General features: G+C 40.3%; 1 protein-coding gene and 1 long non-coding RNA gene across 5 annotated transcripts in view; one reads left to right on the top strand and one right to left on the bottom strand.

Moving 5' to 3' along the window:
- Positions 1-5,907: 5,907 nt before the first annotated feature.
- Positions 5,908-17,311, bottom strand: LOC117676331 (uncharacterized). 2 transcript variants are annotated; one of them, XR_015729585.1, is made up of 3 exons: positions 17,174-17,311; positions 10,329-10,438; positions 5,908-6,464 (listed from the first exon to the last, which is right to left on the bottom strand). It is a non-coding gene; the product is annotated as an uncharacterized LOC117676331 (long non-coding RNA). The 2 variants fall into 2 exon arrangements; XR_015729584.1 differs by lacking the exon at positions 17,174-17,311 and adding an exon at positions 16,458-16,594.
- The window catches only part of ADAMTS18 (ADAM metallopeptidase with thrombospondin type 1 motif 18), a 106,486-nt gene continuing 104,105 nt past the window's right edge, over positions 16,626-19,006 (top strand). The window contains exons 1-2 of one of the 3 annotated variants that reach the window (XM_087877067.1): positions 16,626-17,201; positions 17,612-17,696. In XM_087877067.1, coding sequence (XP_087733193.1) covers positions 17,160-17,201; positions 17,612-17,696 — 127 coding nt within the window. In that variant the 5' untranslated portion in view covers positions 16,626-17,159. The remainder of the gene's footprint in view (positions 17,202-17,611; positions 17,697-19,006) is intronic. The other 2 variants (XM_087877069.1, XM_087877068.1) reach the window with 2 other exon arrangements.

Raw genomic sequence — 19,006 nt, 5'->3', positions numbered from 1 at the left:
CTCAATCAGGTAGACAGACAGACAAACATACAATACATCTTTTCTAGACAAAACATTGACCCGGTCATAAATTTGTACAAATTTTTGTTCATCTTTAACACAATTTTGTACATTCAATTTTTGGCATAATATTTATTTCCCTCTAATTTTAAAAAATCTGATGTTACCCTTCCTCTTAACTTAATTCAAATTTTTATTTTTCCTCCTTAAAATTTGATCCCCTTAATTTGCATTGACACAACATAATACCATCTCCAATTATTTAACAAATATGCCAAATAATACCATTATTTCACATTTCTACATCATTTAACTTATTAACAAAAATCAATTAAATCTAAATCTTACCCCCAATATAACAACTATTATAGTCTTATATGTTAAACTTATTCATATTTCTAAATCTAGACAAATGTTACAGCTACTTGAAGTGGTTGCGTTCCTGAACCAAACTGAAATTCTATTTCCCCAGTATTTTGTCAATTCACACCAGCAGAGGATATGGACTTCATTGCTCCAGGCAAAAAAGTCTGAGAGAAATCTAAGCTCCAGAAGCCTTTGTAACACAATATCTTGGGCTGCTACACATATCTTAGCTGAAAAGCGATGAAGCTATGATTGTGCTGTCTTAAAAAAATGTTAGATATGTGTGTCTCTGTATGGGTGTCTGTATCCCTGGAATCCTCATTCCTCATATTATTTTTTTGTCCTGAGCATATTATGAGCTACGGTGACGCAGTGGTTAGAGTGCAGTACTGCAGGCTGCTTCTGCTGACTGCCTGCTCCCATCAATTTGGCAGTTCAAATCTCACCAGGCTCAAGATTGACTCAGCCCTCCATCCTTCCGAGGTGGGTAAAAGGAGGACCCAGATTGTTAGGGGCAATATGCTGACTCAGTAAATTGCTTAGAGAGGGCTGTAAAGCACTGTAAAGCGGTATATAAGGCTAGGTGCTATTGCTATGATGGGTGATGGTGAGCAAAATGAAAACTTCATTATTTATTTATTAAATTTATGTGACTTGCAAAAAAATAAAAAATAAAACCTGTGCTGGATGCCACCTTCTTAAATGTTAGGATCTTTAGAGCTTATTGTCCTGGAAGAGTCAAGTCTTCACACCAAAGTCTGTACTGTATACTATTGAGTGAAGTTCAGGATTTCATGGCCACCATAGCAGTAACAATAATTTTATAGGGGTTGTAGAATAGAACAGAAATGCTGTTACCTGTCAGCTCCTGTATCCTTAGATGTTATCAGCTCTCTGATCCATGGGAATATTTTATTTTATTTATTCAATTTATATGCCGACCCTCTCCGAAGACCCAGGGTGAATAGAGAAGTATATCAGATTTTTGTTGCAAGACAGTGAAAAAAATTATAACTATTCTCTAATTCTTGTCAGAAAGTAAATGATAAATGCAAAATGTACCTGTGGGAGCTAAGCATTGTTTTATAAAGGCTGAATTTGCCTTAGTTATCTTCATGACAATCTTAGACATACATGTGATCTGGTGTTATATTCTGAAAAAAAGGAATCTGGGAATAACTTCCATGAGAGTTATACTTGCATCAATAGATTCTTGTGGAATGATTAGCAAGAAGTTCATTTTTAAGTTGTATTTATTTACTCATTCAAGCCCATGTTGTGAAATCAGATAATTTTTTTTCTTGGATCTAATGTGGCAATGTTGGAGCAATGAGTGTGGTAGGAAGTTGGATCGAATGGATGGAATTGGGTGGATGTGTAAACCTTCAGATTTCAAACATCTTTCAGTGAAGTGTTAGCTTGAAAAAGATGTACAACAACAAGGCATGAAAGAGGTCTGCAGACACCATAACTCAAGTAATAGAATCTGATATAAAACTGGCAGGCATCCAAATTGAGGCAGGTGTTTCATTTGGCAGCAGTTCAAGTGGCCTCCAGCCACCAACCAAGTTTTCAGGTAAAACCAGGAAGCTACTCACCTCAATATGCCCTCCTCTGATTCTATTTCAGGTACGTGCAAAGGGTTCCCAGATGGCTGGCTCCTCTCCAAACTAAGATGCTTTCGCATCGCATCATCTTCATGCAAGGAAAAAAAATGTATGTAGGGGGAAAAAAATACTTTTCATACCACTCGATTACTGTTTCTGAGTCTATAGAATGGTAGAATTCACATGATTAGTAACCCTGATGTCTCCTAGTGTTGGAAGCTGAGATCTGGGGGGTAAGAAAGGAAAACATGGAATTATTGTGGGTTATAGATGGCTTATAACAGGACGAGATTGGGTGGGTGGGTGGAGATAGATTTCGGTCTTTGATTTTGCTTCACATAATTCTTTTTTTAAAAAATATTTTTTTTATTAAACAGTTTTGTCTTTAAAAACAACATAAAAAAACCCACAGGTACATAAAAACAAAACAAAACACAGCAAATAATACATACCATCTAAGGTCATTTTACAGCTTTCTGTATCAACATGTGTATTTTGCTTTTGTAGTTCTCTATTCTATCATATCTATTTACTTCTCGGTAGTAATATAATGTTACATCAACGTATATATTAACACACATAGTAGTATTCATTGTTCTTATCCACCAATTTATATTCATTTATATTTACATCTCTTTGTTTAATATTGTTCAATTGCTCCATTTTAAGTTTCATCAGTACTAAGTTAAACATTTCCTGTTTTGGTTTCTATTTTCCAGCCAATTGTACGTTTTATTCCATACTTCATCATTTATGCTTCACATAATTCAATCACATTTTCAACCTAGGCAAGGGGTCTAAAGTAAATGTTAACATGCATTATTTTTTTGCAAGCTACTTTCCTTGATACAATTCGTTTTTATATGTAATTTTTCATGTTGAAAAGACTTTAGTAGTATAAGAAGTTGGATGCAGGTAACTAATTGTCAGATGTACATCTGCATTATTTATAATTTTTCATATTAGAACTATTTGTTTATTGATTAAATGTGTTTGCTGCTCATCCCACTGCTATGTCACTGTTTTGAATTTAGCTCTACCCACACCACACTGGCAGTAGCATCATGTTAAGTATTGTTTTAAAACAGATGTTTAAAGAAAATGAAGGAGGATTGTCTATGCACAAAATTGGAAAGCAGAGAATATACCATCGGAGGGAGAAGTAATTAAAAAATTTTTAGATTGTGCAGAAATGAATAGATTAACTATGAAGACAAAAGAAAGAGAAGACTCAGAATATTTTAAGATATGGAATCAATCTTACTATTGATTAGAAAAAAGATATAAATAAGCTTTAATAGAGATAGATAAAATATGTTACAACTAGAATATTAGATTGGTGGGAAATTTTTGTAATGGATTTGGCGAGAACGAAGATAGAAGAGATAATAGAAAAGAAGAAGTTTTTGGAGATAACACCGAGATGTCACATGGAAGAAATGAATGATGTACTAAATGTTTGTTTGTCTAAAAAAAACCAAAACCTTCAGTAGTGCTATCCTTTAGTTATCCAAATTAAACTGCAGTGAAATATACAATCTTACCTTGTAATGCATACTGTCTGTTTCTAATTTTCAATTCTTGATTTCTCAATTAACCACACTGTTTTCCCTGTTTGGAAATAAAATTCTTGGTATGCCACAAAACTGACAATTGAGTCTACTGTATACCATTCCAGAGTGAAACATTTTGCCATGCTGAAGATGTTCTAGTTATTTTATAAACCATTGTTTTTAGACAACAGCACTTACTTAATTTCTTATTGTGTCTGCATTCGGTGGAATGTGTTTGGGTTTGCATACCTCAACAACTGGGAGATTTGAAATTTCACAAGAGCCAAAATTCAATCAGGAAATGAAATCATGTTCCTGTTCTGAAAATGGCTGATTCTTCCAATGCAGGGATCAACATCAGTTTTCCAGCTGCATTCAATAGTATTACAACCAAGATTTGCAAATAGGATTTAAAATGCATTTGTATTTAGCTACGTTATCCTCTATGGAATAATATATATTTTATTGTAAAGCAGAGGAAGATTCCATATGGTTTCTCCTTTCCCTCAACTGTCATTTGCTGTCAACATTTCCATCTTGTTGCAATCATGGGAGAAGTGACTAGCAGAGTTCATTCCCTAACAGAGGAGAACATCTGTAGTGCAGGGTTGAATGGTGGAGTTCTTGGTGCTCTCTAAACTTGGTTGTTTGCTTGCAGAAGTAACATCATCAGTACATTGTGATATACTATTGCCATCTGACTCTCTAATCCCTTGATTATCATCAACGAAGAAAGTCTATAGTAATCATTTTGTGTGGAATGAAGGAGAGACACAATCAGAATTTAGAATAACCATTTAGAATTTAGAATAACAGAGATGGAAAGGACCTTGGAAGTCTTCTAGTCCAACCCCCTGCTGAAGCAGGAAACCCAACACCACTTCAGACAAATGGTTATCCAACATCTTCTTAAAAACTTCCAGTGTTGGAGCACCCACAACTTTTGGAGGCAAGTTGTTTCACTGATTAATTGTTCAGTGAGGAAATTTCTCCTTAGTTCTAAGTTGCTTCTCTCCTCGATTAGTTTCCACCCATTGCTTCTTGTCTAGCTCTCAGGTGCTTTGGAGAATAGCTTGACTCCCTCCTCTTTGGGGAAGCCCCTGAGATATTGGAACACTGTTATCCTGTCTCCCCTAGTCCTTCTTTTCATTAAACTAGACATACCCAGTTCCTGCAACCGTTCTTCATATGTTTTAGCCTCCAGTCCCCTAATCCTCTTTGTTGCTCTTCTCTGCACGCTTTCTAGAGTCTCAACATCTTTTTTACATCATGGTGACCAAAATTGAATGCAGTATGTCAAACTGAATGCAGTATATAATGAAACCATTACATCATACATGGCCTAAATAGCATGTTACAGAAAGGTGTTCTCCCTGTCTCAAAAGTTCTGGTCTCAAAGTCAGTCATAGACTAGACTAGACTAGAATTCTTTATTGGCCAAGTGTGATTGGACACACACGGAATTTGTCTTGGTCCGTACACTCTCAATGTACATAAAAGAAAAGATACATTTGTCAAGAATCTTAAGGTACAACACTTAATGATAGTGATAGGGTACAAATAAGCAATCAAATCATATTAGGAAACAGTCAATATAAATCTTAAGGATACCAGCAACAAGGTTACAGTCATACAGTCATAAGTGGGTGGAGATGGGTGATAGGAACGATGAGAAGATTAATAGTAATGCAGACTAAATGAATAGTTTGACAGTGTTGAGGGAATTATTTGTTTAGTAGAGTGATGGCTTTCAGGAAAAAACTGACCTTGTGTCTAGTTGTTCTGGTGTGCAGTGCTCTATAGTGTTGTTTTGAGGGTAGAAGTTGAAACAATTTATGTCCAGGATGCGAGGGGTCTGTAGATATTTTCACAGCCCTCTTTTTGACTCGTGCAGTATACAGGTCCTCAATGGAAGGCAGGTCAGTAGCCATTGTTTTTTCTGCAGTTCTAATTATCCTCTGAAGTCTGTGTCTGTCTTGTTGGGTTGCAGAACCAAACCAGACAGTCATTGGATCTCAATGCAGAAAGATCCAGGACCAACTGAATGAAGGAAATACTTTTTCCCATGTAGGAAATGCGCAATTTGACCCCAACAGCTGTAATGATGAAAGTCAACTAGAATAGTTTTTAAATGTTTTAAATTTACGTGGATTTAAATGTTTTCAATGCTGGTTGTCATAGATGGGAGTTATATCTGAAATCATCCTGAAGACAGCAAGAGGATCTAATCATATGCATCATACATGTGTGCTGTTTAGTCCCGTTTGGGGAAAAAAGCCTTTTGCATGTCAGAAATGGCTGCCTGCAGTATATTTTAGTTACTCCAAATACTTTTTCAGCTTAAAAAGAGGATTTAAAAATAAACAAAGATTCAACAATAGCACTTTCTATTTATTCGTTTATTGATTTCAGAAGTCTTAATTGGAAAACCACGGACATTTCTGTACAGAAGTAATATTCTGATCCCTGATCACAATTCAAGGTGTGTGATTCTAACATGTTTTTTTTTTAAAAAAAGAGGGAGTGAAATAAAGGTGGGTTTTATACATTCAGTTATCTATTTTTTTTAAAAGAAAATAATTCTGGCAAGTTGCCAGGAAACACTTATAAAATATAACCCTTTAAAAATATAAATTTGACCACCCACTGTCAAACTCCCTTCCCCACATTTACCTACTACATAATGGGAATTTTATCATGATACTCATCATTATTAATTTTTCTGTTGAGGACAGAAGGCAGAGGTCTGTACAGCTTCTTTCTTGCTCATTTTTCTGGTGCACGATAACGAAAGATCATGGCATTTGGAAGCGGTCCAGAAAAAAAAAAATTGTATGTATTTGTGCATTTTAAAGGTATTCTGCTTTGGTTTCCGTACTTGGAATTCCCCTTTCTAGTCGTCTTCTTTTTCAATTTCTTTAATGCCTTATTGGTGACGCTAGGGGGGAAAAAGGTCTGTTAATCTTTTTTTCAAATCCAAGAGTAGGATTTTTTTTTTTTAAAGCAAAGACAGATTGAAAATGTTTTCAAGACACTGAATATGGGTTCTAAAGCACTCAGCATGGAAATACAGCATTTGTTTCTGTCTTGAAATCTAGATTAAGCAGCCAAGGAGAATGAAATAAAAGTACAATTGGATACAATCCGGGATGGGATTCAACCAGTTCGGATTGGTTTGGGTGAACCAGATGCTAATTTTACATCTGGTTCGCGGTAGTTGCAAGGACTGGCTGGCTTTGCCCCCCCTCCCCTCCGCTCCCCTCCGCTCCCCTCCCCTCCCAGGAGTCTCCACGCAGCCCGTTTTGGATGCCAGATAAGTGCAGCGCCGCGTGGAGGCTCTGGGAGGGTGAAAAACAGGCCTCCCAGAAGTTCCGGAAGTCCGAAAATGGGCCCATTTCTGGCCTCCAGAGGGTCTTTGGAGCCCAGGGGAGATCGTTTTCACCCTCCCAGAGGCTCAAGGGAAGCCTCCGGAGCTTGAGGAGGGTGAACCCCCCCACTCTGTGATGCAGGAGGCTGAGTAGGCCACACCCACCATGGCCACACCCACCAAGGAACTGGGCACCCCGGATACAATGCAATACAATGCAGTGCAGTGCACTATAGTACAGTACAGTACAATACAACACAACATAAAACAACATAATAAAATATACTGATGTGGTGGAATCTCCAGTTAGATTGAAGGAAGTTGTTAAGAGGGGGTCGAGCTTAGAGTCCTTGCACTGCAGAAGGCAGCACAGGCCTGTCTACTCCCAGAATCCCTGAAGTCTTATCGGACCATTCCCAAGGGGATGCAGTCAATCTGGTGAGATTCTTGTAACATAAGTGTCTAGCAATAAAGCTTCTGCTTGAGACTACTCCCCAGTGATTCTGGCTGCTTGTGGCTGACAGGAATGTCAGCAGGAAATTCATTTGTGGTACTCCAGAGAGAGGACATGCAACAATACCCAGAAAGTAAACCTAATCAAATTAGAATGGCATTGTAAAATCATGTAAGTAGAACATTGCTATTTAAATATCAGTAATCAAAAGCATCTCTTGGATCAGACAAGTTGGATCAGTTAGAAAGCAGAGCTCTGATCCCTTCTGATTTTTTTTTGCTCTGAAATAGATTTTCAGTTTGGGATCCTTTGATTAAAAACATTTGCAAAAATTAATTAAACTACATTTCCCCCCCCACCCAAAAATCTACTGTCATAATACTACGGCAAATATGTGGGAAAAACCAGTTCTACTGAGATCCTCATTTATTGCCAGCAATTTTTGGGTCTTGGTAATATGTAAATATTAATACTCTCCAGAGAAAACATCTCCATTCCCATTACTAATATTTTGATGCTTCTCAGAATGTAGAATTTAATCCTGAGAGTGCGGAGAAGTTTGAGGTTTTATTTCAGTAGTTTTCCTGACTTAGAAAAAACAAAAACAAACACTTAGGGCTTTAATCCCTCTTTCTTATGCAATATTTATTTATTTATTTATTTATTTATTTATTTATTTATTTATTTATTTATTTATTTATTTATTTATTTATTTATTTATTTATTTATTTATTTATTTATTTATTTTCTATTGCTGCCTATTCGCCCATGACGACTCAAGGTGGCTTACAGAACATAAAACCACATTTCAAACAATAAAAGCGAACAAAAAGAATCAAATAAATTAATATACTACAATATAACAAAATCACCCCCCTACCTCCCCCCCCACCCTTCTATTTCTATTTCTAGGACTATTTCTATCAGGTAGGAACCGTGATGACGCAGTGGTTAGAATGCAGTATTGACAGTCAGTATTGCTGACTGTCAGAGGTTCAAGGCTGACTCAACCTCCCTTCCTTCTGAGGTTGGTAAATTTAAATGAGGACTCAGATTGTTGGGGGTAATATGCTGACTCTGTAAACCGCTTAGAGAGGGCCGTAAAGCTCTGTGAAGTGGTATATAAATCTAAGGGCTATTGCTATTCACCTTCCTAATTCTCTGCACCAATTTATCATTTAGATGTCCCCATGATTAGGAACAATCACCTCATATATTATTATTATTATTATTATTATTATTATTATTATTATTATTATTATTATTATTATTTATTGGTTAATCTTTAGTGAGATTCACAGCCTTTGAGGCTGGTTAATAGCTCAGCAGCTCGAGTCCTAACCAAGGACCTAGGAGCTGTTAAGGTATCGTCGGAGGATGTAAGCTGTTCCGAGTAAGGTGGTTTTTTGTAGAGTCAAAATGTTCAAGTCCGGCAAATTTAGAATTTCTAAATAGCGGGGTAGCCCTTTGGGTATTGCTCCGAGGGCTCCAATTACAATCAGGACAACACACGATTTCTTTTTCCACAGTCACTCAACTTCAATTTGTAAGTCCTGGTATTTTTTCTTGCTGCTTATCTTCAATTCGTGCATCACCAGGTATTGCAATGTCAATGAACCATACTTTTTTCTTTTCAACTATTGTTATGTCAGGTGTGTTGTGGATCAAGTTTTTATTTTTATTTATTTATTTATTTTATTTATTTTTATTTATTATTATTATTATTATTATTATTATTATTATTATTATTATTATTCTGTTGCTTTGCATGTACAGTTTCTGTACAGGAGACAAATTCCTTGCGTGTCTAATCACAATTAACTGAATAAAATATTCTTCTATATAGATCAGAAGGCATGAATCCAGCACTTGCAAACTCTTGCCTTAGGTTCCAACCCATTTCTTTCAAAGAAGAGAATAGTGAAATTCACACAAGTAGATCATGGCCTTCATACATTTCTGTAGTTCCTAAGTGGTCCAAGGAATTTTTTTTTTTAAAAAAAACATCCTTATCTTTTAAAACACAATATTCTTTCCAGGGGTCTGTAACACATTTCCATTAAATCCCAAAGTATGATATGAAGAGGAAACTCCTCCCAAGGGCCTTTCTTCAATACAAGCAACCTGGGAGGCTTCAGAATTATTGGAAAATATATAAAGGGAGAAAAAAAATAAAATAACCGGGATTCTGCAGCCGTCTGGATTCAAGGGGAAAAAGCTGATTTGGAACATGCGTGGGTGTGCAGATTTTACCCGTCAGCAGCTCTTTAAATCAAAGTTGTCTTTTCCTAGGATTGTACTGCTGTTTCTGTGCTCTGTATCACATTTTCCCTTTCTAATATAGCCCTAGAAATAGATCAGGAGCTGCCACCTCCAGCATCTCCAATAAGGAAGTGAGCGAAAAACAGATCCATGAGTGATTTCCTAGTAATTTCGAATTTTAATAAACACCATCTCATCTAAGATGAAGTTTCTACTCATGCTACTAAAATCCAGTGGTAAAATGGGAATATTTTGATGATGATCATCTTTCAACATTCTTCTTTTCCTTTCTTTCTATCTTTCCTTCTTTCCTTTCCTTTCCTTTCCTTTCCTTTCCTTTCCTTTCCTTTCCTTTCCTTTCCTTTCCTTTCCTCTCCTCTCCTCTCCCTTCTTGTCATGAGAACTAGCAACTGCGTAGACTAGTCCCTGCAGTTTTCTTCACTGAGAGAGAAGGACTGGCCCAAGGTTTTTGGGCTTTTTTGCCCAAGATGAAAGTAGAACTCAGTGCCTTAACCACTATAACAAACTGACTCCCTAATTAATCTTAAATTAGATACATCTTAATGCATCCTTGCTTGACTGAGCTCAATGAACAGGCAATACACTTAGAAGCTGAATAATTCATCCTAATCAATGCTGATGATATCACCGCTGCAGGCCCCTTGTGTTGGTCTGTGGGTTAAAATTATAACAGAAACCAAGAAAAAGTCCAAACTTACCTATCACTTTTCTCCTTCATTCTGGTTTGTTTTGGTAGTTGTTTCTCCCACAGTATTTGATCTTGGTCTGCTATTTCTCACTGGCATGTCATCAGATGAAGTTGCAGCTCCTGAACAATAAACATACATGTGTAAACTCAGCCCTTGATTCACTTTATAAAGGCTAATAAAAACAGCATCCGTCAAAGTTGTATATTAGACACAAACAGAGAATAGGTATAATTTTATGGCCGATCTCTCAACAACCTGTCATAGATAGGGAAGAATTTCTGTCTCCTGATATTTTCTTTTGTAATAACAGTAGTAGCTTCCTAATACCATAAATTATATTGCTAAAATGAAGCAGGCTATGATCTCCATTCATTTAAAGTAGTCCATTAAATGAATGGAGATACTAAGTACTTCTCTGAATTCAGAATTATCAGCTCTAAATACACATCTTTTGAATCAGGTCCCGATTGAAGGATATTGGAGTTGTCTTAAAAGGCAATTCAATCCCACAAGGTTGGAATCTGCCCTGTTTGGTTTATACCAATTAATGTAAATAAAAGTTAATAATATGATCAAATCTAGATGCTAGTTCCCCAATTTTAAGCATCGAGTCTTACCAAATTAACAGGTAAAGATTAACAAAGATGCCTAGTAGATATTGACATAGGTGACTCTGGTTAAAGTGATGAAGACTCACAACTTTGGCCCATAAAAAAATTGGTTTTAGGAAATATTTGTATGGGGAAGAATGGTTATGGTCTTATATGGGCAAGAGTGCTCATGAAAATCAAGTAATCACATGAGCAGATATTTAGACAGAAGATGTGCTTATTTTGATGTTTGTCAGTCCAGCCAATGTTTGTATGGAAATGGCTTATGGGAAAAAAAATCGGGAAGAGTCTGGAATGAAAGTGAAGTTAATTTCTTCTTTGCCTAAGTACCTGTTTATTTGATGCTTAGGTTCAGAGTCCCTAAATTAAATCACAAATAGAACAAAAGACACCAAACCTGTTGGGAGTTTGCAAAAACCGTAAATTTGTATCCTGTTTTGCTGATATATTTGCTTCCCTCTCTCCATCCCTCTCTCATTCACTCACTCACTCTCTCTCTCTCTCTCTCACACACACACAAACATCCTCTACCTGGCCATCTTATCTCAAACAGATCTCTTCTGAAGGATCTACAAACAGAAATGACCTTTCCCCCAACAATAATTTACTAAATGTTTATGGTCAGGAAACAGGGTAGACTGACTAAATTTGCTTGATTTGTGTCTGTAATTTCCCACTGTAAACCTATTTCAGATGAACCGTGGATGGGCATGGCTTTTGACTCCATGAGCTTTTTCTCTCCCTCCACATCTATGCAGATTTGCTGGCAATTTGCTCACCTCCACCCTCTGCCTTAACCTCCTAGTGAGTGGAGGAGTCTGTCTCCACCAGTGCCAAATTTCCCAACCTTTCTCTATGCCAAAATTATTAGGTGAAGAACGTTACCCTTGAAAATTCCAAATGCAAGCTATACACCACATAAAGGATATCGAATCTTTCCTAAAGTCAGCCAAAAAAAGGAGACTCAACAAAGGTTTGAACTACTTTCAGACAAATGCTATCAGATGCATTTCACAGATCGATCTGTCCATCCATCCATCCATCCATCCATCCATCCATCCATCCATCCATCCAGGAAAGATTTTGGCAGTATTTATTCATTTCCAGCAAATGATGTGTGCTCCCTTAGGAGGAACTTTAGGATACACAGTAGGAACAGTTTAAAAACAAGATCTGGGGGGATTAGGATGTGTATGTGGGGCCGGGGGGTTGGAAACTAGTAGTGTTCCAGCAGAATCTGGAGAGATAATTATTTGGGGGGCTTATGGACAGAGCACCTCCTTACAGTCTTTCCCCATTATGGGAAGATGTTGTTGACACATCATCCTAAACCATCCCGAGATTTGTTATGCCGTGTGGTTTCTAAACCATCATTTATGGCTTAGCATAGTGGGCAACTGTAACTGGCTAAACTCAGTTGTGTTTGGACTTCATTTTAAATCTAAGTAATCATTTCTAGATTTGTACCCACATAAATATCGGTCAGTCCTAGAGGAGATCAACCCTGACTGCTCTTTAGAAGGCCAGATCCTGAAGATCAAACTCAAAATACTTTGGCCACCTAATGAGAAGGAAGGACTCACTGGAGATGAGCCTAATGCTGGGAAAGGTTGATGGCAAAAGAAGAAGGGGATGACAAAGAATGAGGTAGCTGGATGGAGTCACTGAAGCAGTAGGAGTGAGCTTAAATGGACTCCAGAGGATGGTAGAGGACAGGAATGCCTGGAGGAATGTTGTCCATGGGGTCGCGATGGGTCAGACACGACTTCACAAAATACCTGTAAATTTAAGGGGGTATTATAGGATGACCTGTTTCCTTATTTCTGATGATTACTGATTGTCAGGAAACAAAAGTTTTTTGTAGCGGTCTGTGTGAGCCAGCTCATTTTTTTGTGTTAGGAACATTTATGTTTTAAAAAACATTAATCATTTACCTGAATCTGTTTTTTTTAAATGTTTTCTTTATCAGGGTGATCTTTTATGGTAAATAAACATGGATTGAAAATGTTCTTTCTTTATTGACTCTAGGAGTAGCGCATCGGCAAGTTCTCCAAGCATGACGGCTGAGATACCTTGTTTAGCACCTGGGTGAGAATTAGGCTCACCTCAGTGGTAATGCTGACAAGGACTTCTCATATTTATGAGAAGCACAAAACCCTTTTTGACAGAATGATCAAAGAGACATTTTCTCTTAGCAAGGGGGACGAAGCTTAAAAGGTTATAGAAGGCATTGTTCCAAACCGACAACTCCGTTGGGAAGCATTAGGCATGCTGGTCAAGAATTGTATTTCAGACAAACTGGATCTGAGGTTCACAGGTGAATGCAAAGATGCCCATGGGGTAAAACTAGCTTGTACTTCCACTTCTTCCCATGGGCATCACTCCAGTAGTGAAATCCAGCAGGTTCTGACAGGTTCTGGAGAACTGGTAGTGGAAATTTTGAGCAATTCAGAGAACTGGCAAATACCACCTCTGGCTGGCACCAGAGTGGGATGGGAATGGAGATTTTGCAATATCCTTCCCCAGGACTGGGGAGGGAATGGGGATTTTGCAGTATCCTTCCCCGTGGAGTGGAGAGGGAATGGGGATTTTGCAATATCCTTCCCCTGGAGTGGGGAGGGAAGGGGGATTTTGCAGTATTCTTCCCCCAGGAGTGAGAGGGAATGGGGATTTTGCAGTATCTTTCCCCTGGAGTGGGGAGGGAATGGGGATTTTGCAATATCTTTCCCCTGGAGTGGGGAGGGAAGGGGGATTTTGCAGTATCCTTCCCCCAGGAGTGGGGAGGAAATGGGGATTTTGCAGTATCCTTCCCCTACCACGCCCACCAAGCCATGCCCAGAGAACCGGTAGTAAAAAAATTTGGATTTTACCACTGCATCACTCCATTTAGATGCCTGATGCGAACACCTCTGAGACCACATTTCTAACTTTTTCTCCTTTGAACAAGCACAGCCCTGGGTGAAATTCAGCAGAGATACAACCTAGTGGGAAAGGACAGAAGACTGTTGCATAGGAGGGTGAAATAATATAATTGAAGAATGTGCTTGGTTCACCTATGATTAAGCCAGTTTTTTTTTTTTTTAAAGAATCATGACTTGTTGAAGAAGGGCTGGGATGGCTTCTATACATACAAAATCCAAGGTAGTTAATTCGATTTTGTCTTCGATTTATGACTTTTGAGTCATAAATTTCTCCTTAGTTCTAGGTTGCTTCTCTCCTTGGTTAATTTCCACCCATTGCTTCTTGTTCTACCCTCAGGTGCTTTGGAGAATAGCTTGACTCCCTCTTCTTTGTGGCAACCCCTGAGATATTGGAACTTTTCCCAAAAGGTTTCCACAATTTTGGCCACTACTGTAAGATAACTTTTATTGTCCACTGGCCCACATTAAAAATGAAATTCTTTTGCCTGCTCTCAAGACAAAGTGGATATCTACCTAAACACATACATAACACACATATACATGTGCTATACATACATATATATCTGCACTATATTAATCTTGATGGTACAGTGGTCTAAGCACCCTGTTATTAACACAGCTGCCTGCAATTACTGCTGGTTCGAATCTCTCCAAGGCTCAAGGTTGACTCAGCCTTCCATCCTTTCTAAGGTAGGTGAAATGAGGACCCAGTTTGTGGGGGCAATAAGCTGACTTTGTATAAATATACAAAAGTATGAAGGCTATTGCTTAACGCATTGTAAGCCACCCTGAGTCTCCGGAGAAGGGCGGCATATAAATCAAATTAAAAAAAAAATCACTGTTCATTTTCAATATGTAGTGGAAAGAGGAAATGGGAGAGTTCACAAGGTTGATACTCTGTGGAACAAAACTGTGATCCAATCTAGATATTCTGCTTTGGATAACCCAAAGCCTCTTCCTCCCAGCAGGTAACAAGGGAAATATTCACAGTGAAATGGGATTTCTGCACCATTTTATTCTTGAACGAAAAAGCCTCAGCCAAAAAAAGAAGCTTGAGAGATGCTCTCGGAGTTGCTGCCTTTGCCTCCTACGCTATGGAGCACTGCACACCAGACCAACTAGACACAAGAACAGTTTTTTCCTGAACGCCATCACCCTGCTTAACAAATAATTCCCTCAAAACTGTCAAACTATTCACTAAGTCTGCATTACTATCAGTATTAATCTTCTCACTGTTCCTATCTCCCGTCTCCTCCCACTTATGACTGTGTGACTGTAACTTTGTTGCTTGTATCCTTACAATTTATACTGTTTGTTTCCTAGTAGGATTTGATTCCTTATTTGTACCCTATGACTATCATTGTTGTATCTTATGATTCTTAACAAATGTATCTTTTCTTTTTATGTACACTGAGAGCATCGGCACCAAAGACAAATTCCTTGTGTGTCCAATCACACTTGGCCAATAAAGAATTCTGCTCTGCTCTGCTCTGCTCTGCTCTGCTCTGCTCTGCTCTGCTCTGCTCTGCTCTGCTCTGCTCTGCTCTGCTCTGCTCTATTCTATTCTATTCTATTCTATTCTATTCTATTCTATTCTATTCTATTCTATATATCCCCAAATTCTCTATCCAATTTGTGGGGGTGAATAACACGGATGGAGATTCCATAATTAAAATGATTTATTCTCGTAGGAAATGGCAGAAACAGTGGCTCTATTTGCATGAACGAGGCCAGTATCTCATCTCATCTCATCTCTTCTCCTCTCCTTTCTCTCCTCTCCTCTCTTTCCTCTCTCTCCTTTCTCTCCTCTCTTTCCTCTCTCTCCTTTCTCTCCTCTCCTCTCTCTCCTTTCTCTTCTCTTCTCTCCTCTCTTTCCTCTCTCTCCTTTCTCTCCTCTCCTCTCCTCTCCTCTCTTTCCTCTCTCTCCTTTCTCTCCTCTCCTCTCTTTCCTCTCTCTCCTTTCTCTTCTCTTCTCTCCTCTCTTTCCTTTCTCTTCTCTTCTCTCCTCTTTCCTCTCTCCTTTCTCTCCTCTCCTCTCTCTCCTTTCTCTTCTCTTCTCTCCTCTTTCCTCTCTCTCCTTTCTCTCCTCTCCTCTCCTCTCTTTCCTCTCTCTCCTTTCTCTCCTCTCCTCTCTTTCCTCTCTCTCCTTTCTCTTCTCTTCTCTCCTCTCTTTCCTTTCTCTTCTCTCCTCTCCTCTTTCCTCTCTCCTTTCTCTTCTCTCCTCTCTCTCCTTTCTCTTCTCTTCTCTCCTCTCTTTCCTCTCTCTCCTTTCTCTCCTCTCCTCTTTCCTCTCTCCTTTCTCTTCTCTCTTTCCTCTCTCTCCTTTCTCTCCTCTTCACTCCTCTCTCCTTTCTCTTCTCTTCTCTTCTCTTCTCTCCTCTTCTCTTCTCTCCTCTCCTCTTCTACTCTACTCTACTCTTCTCATTCCAATCGCACCTTTCCACCGCATCGCACCTGCCGCTGCCCCCGTGGATTGGCTGGGGCGACTCTTTCCTCTTTCCCCGAGGGCGGAGGGGCGGAGGCGCGGGGAGGAGAGGAAAAGTTGCTTTACTAACAGCTCCGGACGGGGCTAGAGGGGAGAGAAAAAAACAAACAAACAAACAAACCCGAGGCTGCTTTACCGCCGAGCGGAAGCCCTCGAATGGCGCCCTTTCGCCCGACCTGAGGGAAAAACCTCCATCTCGCTCTCTCACGCGCTCTCTCTCTTGCGCGCGCGCTTGCTTCCTGATTGGCGACTCCCGCGGCTTTCCCCCCCCTTGCCCCTCCCCACCCGTGTTGCGTCCCCCCCCTCCATCTCCACAGCCGGGGCAGCCCCTCCGCTCGCCGCGCAGCTGCCCCTCGCGCTTCCCTCCTTGCGCCTTTCCCCGGGCGGTGCGCGCGCGCTGGGGCCGGGGCAGAGGCGGGGGGGGGGAAAGAGGAGCTGCCGCCCCCTCCCAGCGCGTCTCTCTCTCTCTCTCTCTCTCACACACACACAAACACACACTCACACGGGATGGGCTGCCCCGCGCCGGTGCCCGCCGCTGGGGGCGTTGCAGCGAGGGGATGCCAAGGCGGGGGGATGCCCCCGGCGCTGTAAACATGCGGCGGGGAGTGGAGCTCCCGCCGCACGGCTCGGCTGCTGCTGCTGCTGCTGCTGCTGCCGGTAGCGGTGGCGGTGACTGAGGCGGCGGCGGCGGCGGCGGCGGCAGGTAGAGCCGTCCTCCCCCGCCCTCCGCCTTCTCCACCCCGATGTCCCGCGGAGACACCCAGGCGTTGCTTCCAGCTCTTCCCCGTCGGCTTGGCCCGTGGCGGTTGGCAAGAGCCCCTCCATGCACGCGCTCACCTTCCTCTGGCTGGGCAGCGTTGCGCAGGTAAGTGAGCGGGGCGCCTCCGCTGCCAGTGGGAGGTGAGAAGGGTCTCCCCGGGGTCCCTGGAGAGCAGAGCAAACCTTCCTCGGAGTTTTTTCTCTTGCTCTTCTTCTTTTTTTTTAATTTTTGCCTGGGCTTTTTTTTTTTTTTTTTTGGTGTATTTTTCCCCCTTTCTTTCTTTCTTTCTTTCTTTCTTTCTTTCTTTCTTTCTTTCTTTCTTTCTTTCTTTCTTTCTTTCTGTCTTTCTTTCTTTCTTTCTTTCTTTCTTTCTTTCTTTCTTTCTTCCCCCCACCCTTTCTCTCTCTCTCTGTCTGTCTCTCTCTTTCTTTCTTTCTTTCTTTCTTTCTTTCTTTCTTTCTTCCCCCCCCACCCTTTCTCTCTCTCTCTGTCTGTCTCTCTCTTTCTTTCTGCAGATTCTCCAGTTGTGCTGCCTCTGTTGTGGCGTCCTGGCGGCAGCGTTACCCGGTGACAGCGGTGGCCTCGGCGCCTTCAACCAGGGTTGGTATTTTTATTTTTTTTTTAAATTTGATTTATATGCCGCCCTTCTCCGGAGACTCAGGGCGGCTTACAATGTGCTAAGCAATAGCCTTCATTCTTTTTGTATATTTATACAAAGTCAGCTTATTGCCCCCATAATCTGGGTCCTCATTTTACCTACCTTAGAAAGGATGGAAGGCTGAGTCAACCTTGAGCCTGGCGAGATTTGAACCTGCAGTAATGGCAGGCAGCTGGTCTTAATAACAGGGTACTTTAGACCACTGTACTACCAAGGCTCTTTTCCTTGAGCTCCCACATTTCCGACGGGGCATCCAAAGGAATCCTCCTCCTCCTGGTCTTGCTGAGGGAGGCCAGAGAGTTTCCTGGCAGGAGAGCCGCGATTTGGCTTTGGAAGCCTTTTTTTTTTTTTTTTTTTTTACTGTGAGGACAACATTGCAAGGTTGTTTTGTTGGAAACCGACAGGATGCAGAATGAGTTGGAAAGGGAGCTTGGAGATCTTCTCCTCCCACGTGGGTGTCCTGGCTAAGTTTCCCATTTCAACCTGGCGTGATTGAGCCAAGTGGGTCCTGGACAGAGGAGAGCTTGGTATAGTTCATCTGAAATAAAAAATTAAAAAAAATTGGGGTTTTTCCAGTGAAGCTTCGCCTTGAAGTGCTGAAATGGACCCACTTCTAAAGGCTAAATTTTTGCAGCCCAGGTGTGTTAAAATGTTGCAGTACTGGGTAAATCTTTTGGTGTATTATTGGATTATGGAGTGTTCCTACCTCAGGTTATATCAGATGCTGAGATTTAGCCAGGGTTGGGAGGCTGGTCTGGTCTGCTGGCACAATCCCTTAATCCCTTCCTGAAACAAAATCTAAAGACATGTAAATGAAAGGACAATGTACTCAAGTCTTTACCCCTGCTTGTGTGTTTCCTTCCTCTGTTGCAAGCTCCCTGCGGTGTAAACTCTTCTCTTTATTCTGTCAATTGGAAGAGCATTGAGGATACACTTTGAGCAATGCCCCAAAGGTGCTTTTTTTGTCTTGGAAAGTCCAGTTGCCTTTTGGGAAAAGAAAAAAAGAAAGCACATTTGGGACAACAATGACCTGGGATGATTGAGAATCTCTATAGATGCTTTGAGTAATGAGCATTATTCTACTTGTGTGCTTCCTGGGAACTTTTGACAGAGAGCTGCTTAGAAGCCGAAGTCCTTGGTCTGGCTCTCTAGTTGGACTCAAGATGTTTTAGAAATGTGACTGCTATACTCTTAAACCTAAAGGGGGAAATAGCTACGGGAACTACAAACCTGCACTCACACCGCAGAGTTA

The sequence above is a fragment of the Pantherophis guttatus genome, chromosome 11 (genome assembly GCF_059756535.1).
Source record: "Pantherophis guttatus breed Tessera chromosome 11, ASM5975653v1, whole genome shotgun sequence".
Taxonomy (NCBI): Eukaryota; Metazoa; Chordata; class Lepidosauria; order Squamata; family Colubridae; genus Pantherophis; species Pantherophis guttatus.
The sequence above is the reverse complement of the archived record's forward strand: the minus strand, read 5'-3'. Positions and strand labels throughout refer to the sequence as shown.